General features: G+C 35.3%; 1 protein-coding gene across 1 annotated transcript in view; it reads left to right on the top strand.

The window, feature by feature from the left end:
* PIK3C2G (phosphatidylinositol-4-phosphate 3-kinase catalytic subunit type 2 gamma) overlaps nt 1-15,548 on the top strand; it is a 283,175-nt gene that overhangs the window by 228,737 nt on the left and 38,890 nt on the right. The window contains exon 29 of the mRNA XM_081084139.1: nt 3,737-3,845. Coding sequence (XP_080940265.1) covers nt 3,737-3,845 — 109 coding nt within the window. The remainder of the gene's footprint in view (nt 1-3,736; nt 3,846-15,548) is intronic.

The following is a 15,548-nucleotide window of genomic DNA, read 5'->3' as shown; positions in this document are numbered from 1 at the left end:
AAGGTTTTCAATTTTCTGTCTGCTTCCAGCCATTGATTTTGTAGACAGAAAAATTGAGAACTAATTACTTTTTTTTTTATCAGTTATTAAGATAATAGGGGTTTTTTTTTGAATTTTATCTTCTGGGGTTTTTCTCTAAAATTAAAATTAAAAATTTAGAACTAAATTGGTCTACTCTTACAATAAGTAACTGCAATATATAGCTCTGATATATTTACTTGCTGTTCCAGAAGAAATTAAAATTTTAATATAGTAAAATCTTTCATAGAAAATTTAATATAGTAAATTTTAATATCATAGAATTTATTAAAATCAACTCACTTTGTTATCATTGTTGGCTTCAATTTGCACTATCTAAATTTAATTTGTTGCGATGTTCATTTTGATGCAACTGTGAAAACTATTGCTTCCATTCATGTTTTATTGGAAAAAAACATTAAATGTAAGCAAACTAAAAATATAATGAAAATAACTTCTGTCCCAAAAAACTTTCTAAAATTTAACATAACTAGCCAAACTTAGGTCATAGACTTCAGTGTACAACAAAAGTGTATCTTGACTTTTAAAGGGTGGACTTCCAGAAAGTATTATATTGGCACTTGGGTAAACCAAATGCAATTTCATCTAGACTCAAATTTTTAACTAAATGGTCCTTTAACAACATGAATGGTCTTACCTGCCCTGACATACTTTGTGCATATGTATTTTTAGTAGACTTTCAAGGTTGAATTCATTTTCAAAATATAAAGGTAAGCAGAGATACCAGTGGATGGACAGATAGTGTGCACTATTGACAGCTGAGTAGTTCACTGTTGGGGTCCAGTCCCAGCAGGCCCAGGGGTTCCCAAAGGTGTGGACAGAGCCGGTGAAGAAGGAATGACAAGACAGCGTTCAGTTGATCAGCAGTCTAGCCAGGTTCTCTAGCCAGGTTCTCCAGCCAGGTTCTCCAGCCAGGTTCTCTATTTATTGTCCCGTTACATCTGTATTTATAGCATTTGATTTTAATCCTATCCATTCTATTCCAAAGATTAGGGCATTTGTTATCTCCATTCCAAGGTCACTACTCTATTGTTCTGTTAAACTGCAAGGAAGTAACTGAAGGAAATTATCCTAAGTAAAGATTATGTAGCTTAAGCGTTATTGTTCATAGTTAAGGTGATTAACTACTCGCCTGGCACTTAGTTAAGGGGTTTTACTGATTTATTCCCTTCCTTAGTCCTGTTAATCCCTAACTCCAGGGAAAAATCCCCACCTGGGTTCACCTTTCTTGGAGAGGTGACCTTGGTTAAAACACATAGCGCTAAGAAGGGGAGCAAACATATTAAGAACAGTATGCCATATACACCAGGTCCTTTGAAACATATGCTGTGCAGATGTTTATTCCCTGCAGCAACTGTGTCAAGCAGCAAGGATGGACCGGCTTCCGGCAGTTCACATACTTGTAGATGTCACAGAAATTTTGAAATACAGATGCTTTAAATGTCAGGAAGTCAACAAAATTAGAGTTAGAGCACATTCAAGAGACTGGGAGGAAAGGAATGTGGCTGTGGAAACTTTTCAAAGTAACATCAGCTTTAAGAATTACTCCCCCCTCCCAATAATCTAATAAAATAACTGAGAAAGAAGAGATGCTGGCAACATTTCTGATTGGCTGCACATATTAAATTCAACATCAGTAGCTGCCATCATACCCTACTAAGAAATGATAAGTTAATTCATGTTGAAGAGCTTTCCTTTTTGGTCTCAAAAGCTTCTCTATTCTACTTTCGTATCTTTCCAATACATATTAGCATAACTTGTAAAACCTTAAAAGTGGTAATAATCTATATGAGCCTCTTCTCAATTTTCAGCTTTAGTTAGGATTTGGCTTTGCTCAACAACTACTGCCTGACAATGGTACTATAATTGATGTTGAAACTATTCAAGCACTGTGTGGAGGGGAGGGAGATTTAGTCCTATGTGCCCTGAACTATATCTGTATGCTAACAGTCCCAAAGGAGCTAAGGGTTACAGCAATGCATATAAATTAAGGATGAGGGCAAGATGTCCTCTGACTTCTAAATTCACTCAGAGAAACCGTATGAGAATGGAGTAAACCTGATCTGGAAAGTATAATGAGAAATTTAGATTTGTGAGGAATAAAATTCAAATCGCTCACAGCATGCAATAGGGATCTTCACATTGGGCTATGTGTACCTCTGGGCTCCTTCTAAGAGTACAAGGGCTTGGAAATCTTTCTCAAAAGTAAACAGTCTTCTTTAAAATTAATCTGCTGGAGAAGGGCTGATTCCCTCTCCCTCTTCTACCTTCACCAATCATCCAACATCTTATTTGGGTACATTATCCTGGGCAGTAAAATAAATCTCTGGGGTCAAATACAGAGCAAATCAAAATACTGGTGTTGGTAGTGAGAAAATAAATTATCCTAATAACCAGGTATCCAATCTGTTTGCAAGTGTAGTGTTTTCTGATCTTTGGTCTGAACAAATTAAGGGAGGAAATTAGGTCACTGTCAGATAAAAGATCATAAAAAATAATTTTAAGAACGAAATTATATGTTATATTTAGCATATAACTGAAAAGTAGCTCAAGTGAATATTACTATAGCTGAATTCCTCAATTCTCATGTACTTCTTTGTACACAGATTTTTTTTAGTACATATATCTATCAAAACATCAACAAAGGTATAGAATTGATGTTGAACTCCATTTTATTCTAGCAATAAGGAAAATTTGTCCTCAGATATACAAATTACTATTTAAAACCAACCCAATATGTCTATCAAATGCATATCTATATCTTGGTTACTTGTGTATGGCACTAATTTTCATAACAAATCAGGACAAACATGTTTAATACTTTAAGCTTTCAAACTGCAGGTGACCTTTAAGAAATAGGAAAATTACTTAAATACACAAACATGTTGTTTGGGGCTTCCCTGACATTTCCAACAGGAGGCAGTGGATGGGATGCCTGAAGTTGTCACATACTTCTGTGTGTTTGCTGACAGTGCTTCACTATCCCCAGTCTCCTTTCCCCAGGAAAAGGTCATAGCAAAGAAGCAGAATTAAGGAGGAGGCAGAGCAAGACTGCAATTGGAGGAAGCTGCTAGATAGTTCCTAAAATGATTATGTTTAATCCTCAAAATTCACTACCAAATGCTAACCATTAACAGGTCATCCCGTCCAATAGTTGGGCTTGATCCTATCTAACCCATGGAGGTAAATCATCAGCTAGTAGGAAGGAAATTCTGCAAGTCAGACTCCTGGGGAAAGTGATACTTTGTTCCAAAAGGCTCAGACCAGATGGAAGCATATGTCACTTGCTAAGAGTTTAATTTAGTTCCTGTAGCAGTGTCTCCAGTGAACCCAGAAGAAACATTGCAATCTGACCTTCTTGAAAAATTATGAATCATTAGCTTTAGAAAATATTTATTAAGCCCCCACATGTGTTCGAGGGACAAAATGTGTGGTCTACCATAAATACAGTCAGAAGGAACAGATATATTAATTCAGTATGCTAAATTAAATTAGTATTAATATTAGTGACAATTAAAATACCACAAGTGACCACAGCCAATGTTATGAAACTCTCATTGTCAATCATGTGATTTAAAGAAAAATATTTTCATTGGCCATAATCCCATCTGATGTAGTTATAGTTTCACAAATAATCCTAAAATGAAGAGGCCAATTTTCGAACTAATGAATGTACAATTTTTTTCTTTTAAAACAGGTTTCCTCATTGGTGGCATTTACCTTTTACAGATTCAGATCATAAAAGATTCAGAGATCTAAATCACTACATGGAACAGATATTAACAGGATCATATGAGATTGCGAACGTATGTTACAATTTAATTTTATACTTTTGCATAAAATTTCAACTATTACTGGAAATATTTTCTTATGCGTTATGATAATATTCTGTTAGTCCTTCAACAAACATTCATGTCTTATATGTGGAAAATCTCTGAAACAGTAAACTGTGGAACAGCAAAAAAGGTATAGCACGTTGGCCTCAAATAACTTGAAGTAATATGTGATTAGTGAAATATCAATGCTGCTAGGTGCCCTAGCACTGTAGAGAATTTTAAGAATTGCTTTATTTTCTCTTCTTGACTTTTTATTGAATTTACTGGGGGTAACAATAGTCAATAAAATTATACAGGTTTCAACTGTACAATTCTATAATGCATCATCTGCACATTGCACTGTGAGCTCACCATCCAAAGTCTAGTCTCCTCCTGTCACCGTTCAACCCCCCTTCACCCTCTCCTACCTCCACCCACCTCTCTTTCCCTCTGCTAATCACCACACTGTTGTCTGTCTATGAGGCTTTTTTTTTAACACCTTTTTCACCCAGCCTCCCTCCCCGCTCCGCTCTGACTGAGGTTTCAGGGAGAAGATGAGGTTTCAGGGAGAAAAGAGCATCTGACTGATGCCTTTAACAGGAGATAGTGTTTAAAAGAGCTGACTTAGGTGCCAGGACGGTGTGGCTCAGTGATTGAGCATGGACCTATGAATGAGGAGGTCACAGTTACATTCCCAGTCAGGGGGTCAGGGTACATGCCTGGGTTGCGGGCTCGATCCCCAGTGGGGGATGTGCAGAAGGCAGCTGATCAATAATTCTCTCTCATCATTGATGTTTCTCTCTCTCTCCCTCTCCTTTCCGCTCTGAAATTGTTAAAAAATATATTTAAAAAATAAAAATAAATAAATAAAGGAGTTGGCATAGAGAAGTGTTACCCTAAAAAATAGGAAAGGTCATGTGTGAGGGGGGAGAAAAAAGGGATTGTATTAGATTCTATTGCTGCTATGATAAATTACCACAAATTTGGTAGCTTAAAACAACACATATCTTTATTTTTCAATTCTTAAGGTCAAAGTCCAAAAAAATGGGTCTTATAGGACTAAACTCATGTTAGAGGACTGGTTCTTTCTTCAGACACTAGGAAAAACATCCATTTCCTTGGCTTTTCAGCTTCCAGAGACTGCCTCATTCCTTGACTTGTACCCTTTCCAGCCATGGCACCTTCTGACCTCTGCTTCTGTCACTACTTCTCCTTTGACTACCTATGGCCCTCCTTATGGTCATCAGGATAACCTCACCATTTTGATCTGCTTAATTTCATTTTAACCGCAATGTGCCTTTTGCCATGTAAGGTAACATGTTCACAGGTTCTGGAGATTCGAATGTGGGCATCTTTGGGGGGCCATTATTCTCTCACAGGGACATAGGAAAAAGGGCAAGGATACAATTCAGCCGGACCTCAGCATTCTCGCGAGGAAGCTGTGAGAGGAAGGTTAAAACCAATAAGGAGGTCAAAGCCAGGTTGTCAAGACATAAAGCTAAGCCTTAGAGAGTAGTGAGGGACTAAAAACAATAAGAAAAATAGCAGTGTCCCTCATGACTCTGGGAGATTCTGGGCCTCCTCATTGGACTGGGACGATCTTCTTTTTATTTTTAATTTTTAGCATTCAATTTTTCAATTGAATTACTTGATATTATTTTGTTTTAGTTATAGTATTTCATTATATATTCTGGATAGATGCCTTACATTAGTTAAATATGTTGCAACAATTTTCTTTCACTCTGTGTCGTGTGCCTTCATTCTCTTTATTATGTTTTCTGGTGAACAGAAACTCTTAATTTTAATTTAGTAAAATGTGTCAGCATTCTTCCTTAGAGTTAGAAGAATATACCATACCTCTGTGTCATAAGCACAGCTTCCTATATTATTTTCTAGAAGCCTCGTTGTTGTTTTTCTTTCACATTTAAAACTATATCTATATGAAGTAGACTTTAGTGCATGGTATAAGATACGAATCCCCTTATTTTTTCCATGTAGATTTTTAATTGTTCCAGCACTATTGAAAGACTTCCCTTTTCTTACTGTTCTGCAGTGCTATCTTTGTAATAATTTAAATATTTACCTATGTGTCCACTTCAGAGCTGTATATTCTACACCAATGCTCTTTGTCTATTCTTGTGCCAACAGTCTTAATTACTGTAGCTTTATAATAAGTCTTGGTATCTAGCAAAGTAAGTCCTTCTATTTTATTCTTATTCTTAAGTAGTTAGTATTTTAGCTCTTCCAGAGCTTTCACACTTCCATGTACAATTTAAATTACCTTGTTAACTTCATGCAAAAACCAACTGGGATTTTTGTTGAAATTTTTTCCTTATAGTTTCCAATCCATTATATTGTACTTATTTAAAGCTTTAAAATTGTTTTCTCAATAATAGATTTATTGTTCTGTGCACAGATCTTAAAAATATTTTGTTATACCAGATGTCTTACAGTACCTATTAAATATTGTTTCTCTATTTTTCATTAGAATTTAGATACAACTGATTTTGTATGTTGACATTTTATCCAACAACCTTACAAACTTCACCTTTAATTATAAAAATTTATCTGTATTTTTTTAATTTTACACTTACAATCATATTATCTACTAATAACAAAATTCTTGTTATTTTTTCCATATTTATATAATCTTATTTTTGTTTCTAGCTATTTAGTACTCTCGAGAGCCTCCAATATATATTGGAGAGGTGATGGTGGATATGATTATGTTATTCCACCACCTAATATTTAGAAATATCTGATATTTCCTCATTAAGTATGTGGGTTTTGTAGGTACCTTTGCTATTTTAAGAAAATTTTATTCCTAGGTTGCCAATAATTTTTACAATAAAGATTGAGTGTATGAAATGTTTTCTCCTGAATCTATTGGTCTGGTCACCAATCAGCCAATACCAATAATTGTTCTCCTTTATTCTGTTAATGTGGTAAATCACATTAATGGATAATCTAATTTTAAACAGAATTGCATTACTAGGATAAACTCCACATGATTGCCATGCATTATTCTTTTTATGTATTGCTGTATTTGATTTAACATTTTCTTTCATATTTGTTTTCAAATTTGTTTATGACAGAAATGACCTGAAGTTGTTTTGTGTTATAATGTCCTTACCAGGAATAAGAATCAAGAATATGCTGGACTCATAATACTATTATTTGCAAAAAATTCTTGCTTTTTTTCCCCTACTCTGTAGAAGAGTTTCTATAAAATTGGTTTTATAACTTTAATTTGTAAAGCCATGTAGGTCTTGAGATTTCATTTACTTAAGAGTTCTAGGGCAATTCACCTTTTCTGGTTTTTTGAGGGAGGGGTCTATGTATAAGTTGTAGTTCTCTGGGAATTTTTGCTACTTTATTGGCATAAAGTCATTCACAGTGTTCCCTCATAATATTTGTAACATTTATAAGATCTGAAGAGATGCCCACTCTTTCATTATTCACATATGTCATTTCCTAATCAGTCTTGTCAGAGGAATATGAATTTTACTAATCCTTGCCAAGAATGAAATGTGGAATTTATTGGCCCTCTTAAGTATATTATTTTAATACTTTATTTTTATATTTATTGTTTCCTTCCTCTGCTTCCTTTGCTTCTATTTTGCTCTTCTATGTATACCATCCTCAGATAGTTACTTGTTTATTTTTAACGTAGACATTTGCCCTTCAATATAGTAGATACACAGATATCCTACTATTTTATTGATTTTTAGCAAATATAGACTCGAGAACATTGTGCTCCAATATTACTTCCAGTTGGGAGACTCAGCTGGAATGCCGTTATGTATCAAAAGACAAGTGCCTGAGCACTTAAAGGGATGTACAGTACTTAACTCAATTCTGAGTGAGGCAGAGACGCATTCAGACAGTATGGCACTCAAACTTTTATTAAAGGGCAAGTAGAAGTTGGTAAATAGAAATTGGGGAAAGTTGTGCTAGACAAAGGGAACTGGAAGGACAAAGCATCCATTATGGTTATATGCGTTCCTCTTGTTCTGTAGTTTAAACAACTCAGTAACTATATTCATTCATTTTTTACCCATGGATAGCACAGTTATAAACTCGTCAATACTAAATAAATATTTTAAATAAAAATAACAGAATCATTAGCATATACTAACTTATGAGATTTTAAAACCTAAGAGATTGAGTTTGCATCTGAAAAGTATTTAGTTGTCTCTTATTTATTCTTATAGCTTACCAGTTTTTTCTTTAAAAGAAATTAGTTCATGCTTCTAAAACATACAATTCATTTACTTATATACATAACCTACTACACTAATAGTGATAAATAAGATTTTAAAATGTGTAGAAAACAAAACATTTGGGGGGAAAACTTAGATAATGTTACTAAATAAATAGTAATGTAATTTTGATTTTTTCTTCACTCCAGTGTTTAGTCCCCCACATGAACCCCCTGACAGAGACCTCTAGGTTGATAAAAGCAATCTTGAGAATCCTGCTAGCTGCCAGCTCGGAACAGGCTCTTCTGGTTAGCTAAGAGCCTTGGCTGTTCATACTCGTAAAGAATGACCAAGGCAACTTTATTTCATTGAGTTTCAAATCCCTTTTGCATGTTCAAGAATATTGAATGTTGACATCTTAATGTTATTTACTAATTCTAACATTCTCTGAAGGTCATGTCCATTAACTTATGCTATAGTCAAGGACCACATGAATATGGCAGTTGTCTGTAAGGGAAAGAGCTGAGGGGATAGTGGATGGGACTGCCATCTTTGCATGCTGCAGGCTGCCTTACTGATAATAATAAGCTGTTTTTAAAACTATGCCTTTCAAGGAAATGGACAAAATATCAAGTACCCATTAAAGTGCTGGGCTTTGTCCTATTTATTCAGAGGCAAGTAAGTGCACACTGGGATAGGCTTCTGATTTCACCCTAGTGCAACTAGGATGCATGTTGAGATCTGTCTTTTGTATATATACACTAGAGGCCCAGTGCACGAAATTCATGCAAGGGCCTTGGCCCCGGCCCCGCCCTCCATCGTGGCAGCCCCAGCCCGCTGCCACCACAGCTGAGGACCTCTGTCACCTCTGCCTCGGCCCCTGCCCGCTGCGACTTTGTCTGGAAGAAAGGATGCCCAGTCTAATTAGCATATTATGCTTTTATTATTATAGATTTGATTTCAGAAAGAAACAGGAAGAGAGAGAAATAGAAACATCAATGATGAAAGAGAAGTATTGATCGGGTGCCTCCTTCACACCCCCTACTTGGATTGAGCCTGCACCTCAGGCATATGCCCCGACCGGGAATTGAACCTTGACCTCCTGGATTATAGGTCAGCGCTCAAACACTGAGCAACACCATCCAGGCTTGATTCCTGTCTTGACATGGCAGCAGGCCATCAATAGGGAACTCCTACATGTATCTGCCCACAGAAGGGGTTCATATAGAAGTGGTAGTAGACTACTGCTATGAGAAAGGAAAGCAAAGGAGTCATGTATATACAGGCAAGGAAAACTTGCAAAGGGGCAGTTTAGCACAGCAAGGCTTAGTGAATATTGTTGCCCATCATAGTCATTGCTGGGGTGGGGGTGGGCTAGAAGAGGTCAGTGGGGAAGAAAGGGGACATATGGAATACTTACAAAAACAAAGATTTTTAAAAATAAATAATAAATAAAAACAAAAAGTTAAATTGAAAAATATATTATTATGAGCCCTTCTAGGGCATTCTCAATTATAATAAGCCTTGCTTTTTGTCAAGGAAATTAGATAAAGCGGTTGCTTTAAAGTCCAGTATCTGGTATCAGTCAAGTTAGATGGGAAGGAGCTCTCTGGGGGTTGGACTAAAGATACAGAAGCAGCCCAGGTAGAGGGATGACTATGAATCTCTGAGACTCTCTCTCTCTCTCTCTCTCTCTCTCTCTCTCTCTCTCTCTCTCTCTCTCTCACACACACACACACACACACACACACACACCTATCAATAAAAGAAAATAGGCATAAATGAAGACCACAGTAATACGCTATCCCGATACCTCTCTTAATGAGATTGCAAGCATCTGTTTAGACATCCTAGTGCCGTACCTATTTGGCTTGGGTTTGTTTAGTTTTACACTCTACTCTCAAACTGATAGAAACTTCTTTTCTTCTTTCAATGTTTGCAGTTTCATTCTACTAACAGATTATAGTTGTGATAACAAGAATTCCTTTTGCTTCTTTAAATTCTTCTCTGTTTCGGTGGAATTGTGTTGTGACCTGAATAAGATCTGTATAGAGAGTAATATAAACATATAGTAAAAGCTATAGAAAATGATCGTAGTACTTAAACAAATGTGAACATTTGAATTTAGTTGAAATATGCAAACAGCAGTTGTTGTTTTTAAAAATTTTAAGCCATATTCATTGTGATTTTTAGCTCTTCTCATATTGTTGTTAATTTCTAGAAGTCCCCTAAAATAAGAAATAATATCACTTAAGGCTTAAGCAATGTTATGCTTTTAAAGCAGAAATCAAATGTCAAAATAAATCCAAATGGGTAAATCCTATCTTAATAGTGAACATATATTTCTAGTTCCCTGCTTGCTAAACCCAGATGTTAATTACTACATTTGTCACTACATTGCTCTTTTCCTCTTTGGAGCTCGTTGAGATTATGTTGCAGGCAGGATAAATGTCATGTGTGTACCATCAGTAAAACCAAGAGTATTTTTCAGAGTCTGGTAAAATGTTGATGACATGTTAGAACAGGAATTATAAAAGATTCTTTAGAACTTTGCTATTTTTCATAGTGTCATTCTTCCATGTAACTCCAATACGAATATAATGAGTTGAACCACATTAAAGACTGGACATTCTGACAAGCTACTTTATGAAAAAGGCAATAAAATATAATTACTGTTCAACTTTGATTTAAAACACTTATGGGAATTCATTTTTAAATTCACATTTTATAGCACTTCCTGGTGTGTGAGAGATAGATTTAGCTTATTGTTTTAACTCATTAAAACTGAATATCTTGCAGCCAATTCTAGATATTGGCTGGCCAGTTAATAAATGGGAATTATTAATGTGTTATTTTAAAGAGAGGGAAAAAATGATCTCAGTATTGTATTGCATTACTTCTGATCTTTGCAAGTATTTTGTAGTCTTTGAGAACAAGAATTCATGCATATAAAATAGGAAAACCACAAGTTTTCAACAACTTTGAACTGATAAACTCTCAAAATATCAATCATTTTAAATTATAAATGAATTAGTATAATTGCTAAACAAAATATTAATAAGAGCCTTGAAATTAACAAAATATAAGCTGATGTATATTTTAATTTAAATTTGTTCAATTGACTTTCAAGTCTCTCTTTAGTGAATGAATTTTTAAGTTGAAAGCATTATTAGACATTAAAATCTCATATTAGTTAGATAAACATCTAATCTAGCAAAGAAAGGTATATATAACCTCATAGAGTAGTTAATATAGCCTATGCATTTACCTAAACCATTGATATAAGAAATCAATAACTGTAGAGTCTCCATGAAAAATCTTAAACATTTACTAATTTTTTCAAATATATAATGTTCTACATAAGACAGATGTTCCAAATATTTAACAACTGTTAGGACACAAGCACTAAAAAACCAGGATGAGTGCCAGTTACTAATCCACCTTTATGGCCATACAAGCTTGCATTGATTGAATATTTCTGTGTTGGAGAAAACTGTAGGAGGAGCATTAAGAAACAGAGGCAATCAGGAGTTTAAATCTAAACACACTAAGTCTGCATTACCTGTGATACTTTAAGTAGAGAGATCAAGTGGAAAGTTGACATCATGAGTTGAGGAAAAAAGTGAAACTGGAAATATAAATATTGGAGTTGTCAACAAATAACTACTTTCCAAAGCCATGAGACTGGATGATATCATTTGGGTGAAAATGTAAATATAACAGAGTCTGAGAACTAGACCATGTAGCACGCCAAGTTAAAGTTTGAAACGATAGAGGAGAATCAACAAAGGAGAAGGAGCAACCTGTTGAAAACCACAAGAATGTGCTGCCTGGTATCCAAGATAGGAAATGATATTGAAGAGGGCGGAATGATCAGCTGTTTCAAATGCTACAAATGGGTCAAATATAAAGAATTCACCCCTGGAGTTAGAAAAAAGGGTATCATTGGTGAATCTAACAAGAACAATTTAATGGGAGCATTAGAAACAAAAAAGTCCTAGAATGGGTTCAAAAGAGAATGTGAAGAGAGAAATTTGGATTAAATGTAGAAAACAAATCTTGCTCTAAGGATGAATAGGAGAAAATAATGTGCAGGGAAATGTAGGTCAAGAATTTTGTTTATTGAAATAAATGATAGCATATTTGTATGCTGGTAGGAAGACCCATTGAAGAAACAAGCCTTGATGATGCAAGGGAGAAATGAGAGCTTAGTCAGAGACCAAAGTAATGACCTTGAGTAAAGAAGAGAGCATGGGAGCTAGTGCTCAAATCAGCCTCAATTAAAGCACAGACAGTGCACCCATGTAAGGGAAGAAAGGGCAGAGGTGAGGTAAGATAACATATGTGTTGCCAAAAGCTTATAGAAATTCTTTTCTGTTTCTGGTTGTTGTTGCTTTATCAACAAGAAGAGCAGCTTTGAGCAGACTGAAAGAGAGGAAAAGTGTGCTGGCATTTTGAGGAATGAATCTAAGGTATTAAGTAATCCTATAGGTGAGTAGAAGAATAAATGGACTAGTGATGGTTGTAGAATTTCCAGAAAATCCCAAACACCAAATTGAGGGTTGTGGGCATGAAGTAATAGTAAGGTCAGTAAGCGTGGTTGAGGGATTTCCTCCAGCAATAGTCAGTAGGCCTGTTACAGTTGCAGACTTGGCAGAGAGCAACCAGACTTGGATATTTTGCCAGGTGATAATAAAATAAAGGGAGAGGAGACCAAAGGAGTGAAAGGAGCATGCAAGGGAGTTATTGAAAGTTTCAACCATGAGATCTACATTGGCCAAGGAGGGATGTGAAAATATGAAAGGGGTTAGGGTCAGTGAAAAGTCAACAGATTGAGTTTTGTCACTAGAGGGAATAAGCTGGAATGGAGGGAGATGGTAGTTGTAGACAGGGAGGTTAGAAATCAAAATAATGAACAGTCTTCAGTCAGAATCTTGAAGTCAAAAGCCTTTAAGACAAAATCAAGGGAAGAAGTGAGTGGCTGAGTAGGATGCAGAATAAGATAGTTAGACAAGAGGAGTTTAAAAACAAAGAATCTACCACAACAAAGGATGATTTGTATGAATATTAAAACAAGTGTGAATTATGATCAGTACTATTAGGGAAAATGACAATGTTCCAGAGTTAAAAGTGTTCAAGAAATCAATGCCAATGACCTAGAAATCAATACACAAGTCCAACAACAAGGGGGAGGGCTGTGTAGTCAGTAGATACAATATTCAATGCAGAGCCTTTTTATAAAAGAAGAAAAAGTGAAGGTTAGAAGAACAACGAGATGCAAAGAGGATACCTACCCCACCACCAGGATCAGGGTTATAAAGGGAACCAGAGAGTGTATAGCCACCATTTCAGGGACTTAAAGAGAAAGCATAATGGAATGCTCAGAGAACATAGTAAATTGAGCATATAAGAAATTTTGCTAATGACATTCTCCAAGAATGCTGTCATCTTTCTTAAAAAAAAAAAAATCTGGTAATAGTGCTTTTCTGCTTAAAAGTCATCACTAGGTCACAGTAGCCTTAAGCTTATGCAGAAGACTACATGTTATAGGACTCCTATAAAGATTTCTCTGGCCATAGTTCCTCTTCACATCTATAGGCCTTTGTCATTGGTAACACAGGTGGGCCTGGGCTTACTGACCACACTGTATTTTGTGTGTATGCTAATTTCAATTAGTTAACCACTTATGCTGTCTGCTGTTCCATTTTCTCATTTATAGAATAAAATAGTTAAATTTAGAGGGGGTTTTTTCCTGAGAAACTATGATCATTTGAAGAATTAATCAGAATAACATTCTTCAGAATGTAAGAATCTCCTCGGTATTTTAGAACATTTGGACAAGTGGTTTTGCCTAGCAAATGCCAGTTGTACCCTTCAGTAATTGAGACAATTAAAAGTATGCCCATGCATTTTCTAAACACCTCATATTGTAGCATAACAAACTAATATTTTTGTATAAGTATGTTAGAAATATTGCAAGGGCATCTTTTGTTTTTATTAGTTAAAACTGACAGCTCTACTTATGGTGAGTGCAGATGGGTAGAATTATGTTTGTAGTCCATCAATGTAAAAATGGCACCCCTAGAGTTGCTCAATATATAACCTACACAATTAAATGTAGCCACAATGCTTGGGTGTCAATACAAATCCAGTTGAGAACACAGGTTATTAGTCAGAGCAATTGTATTACTAACATTCCTATAATTCTCCAAAATATTCAGCAGTGCAATGTGTTAAAATGCTCTGGAATGCATGCACGTAAGTAAAGCTCAATCTGAGAAAATTTTTAAATCGATTATTTTGAGATCCAGCAATATTGCTTTTCTACCCTCTTCATTTCTTTTATTGACTTCTCTTTTCATTGACACTGGACCATGTTTCTTCTCAAGAATAAAAACAATGTTATTACATTAAGGAATTAGATTTTACTGTGTTACCCACACCAAGAATTATGAGAGCTTCAAGGGAATAATTAGCTATTGGTGACATTTCAGAGACTAATTGGGAAGATTTTCTGCCTACTGTTGAAGTTTAATAACCAGTGGGTGGTGAGGTCAAAATGTCACCAGAGAAGAATAATTGACTAGTTTTCAAAAGACCAAAGAAGATCAAATTTCCTTCACCAAATTCTGCACAGGCTGAAGTTTAACTTTAAACTAAAAAATAAAAATAAATAACAAAACCAAAAAAAACAACACCTTGACTTGGTCAACTCCCTGATTATGATTCTAGATACATTTTTGAAGATATATTCTTACTAAAAAGGTCAAAAGAGATCTATAGGTAGAGATCAACATTGGTAATTAACTAATTTATAATAATGCCTAAAACTGCTACCTAGATTAAAAAAAAATAATTGCATTAGAAAACCAATGTATTCTATATCTGATGACAGATCTCTGGTTCTGTTAACAAATATTTACTGAGAGAAATACTGTATAAGGAATGAGTGAAAAAATTATAATCTCTGTACCTGATATCATATTGATTAAACTAATAAGAGTAGAGAGCATGTGATAAAACTTGGGCACATGGGTGGATAAGGGCAGAAAGGATGGAGAAAGGAAGACAAAGGGCAGAAAGGATGGAGAAAGGAAGACAAAGAGGTAAGAGAGCATGATATACTTCAGGAAATAATATAATTCAGCATAGTCCAGGTTAAAGTACTAGAAGAGAAATGGTGATAGGTGAAGATAGGGAAATGAACAAGATCCCAATTAAGGAAGGTCTTACAAGCTTTGTTAAGCTGTTGATCTTTTTCTTAAGAGCATTGGGGAGCCATTGCCAGGCTTTAAGATGTTAGTTATTAGAAGGTTCATTTGGCAATTGTGTGGAGAGTAGATTGGATTAAAGAGCAGCAGGATAAGAGTTGGGCATCTCTGCTATAAGTTAGTGAGAAGTAATGATGCTAGAGAGCTAGGAAGATGGCAGTATACCTGGAAGAAGTGAATAGGTGGCCTATTTATGAGATGAAAGTCATAGGACTAAACAA

Source organism: Myotis nattereri (assembly GCF_964212035.1).
Source record: "Myotis nattereri genome assembly, chromosome: 2".
Classification (NCBI taxonomy): Eukaryota; Metazoa; Chordata; class Mammalia; order Chiroptera; family Vespertilionidae; genus Myotis; species Myotis nattereri.
This window is presented reverse-complemented; position numbering and strand designations above follow the sequence as displayed.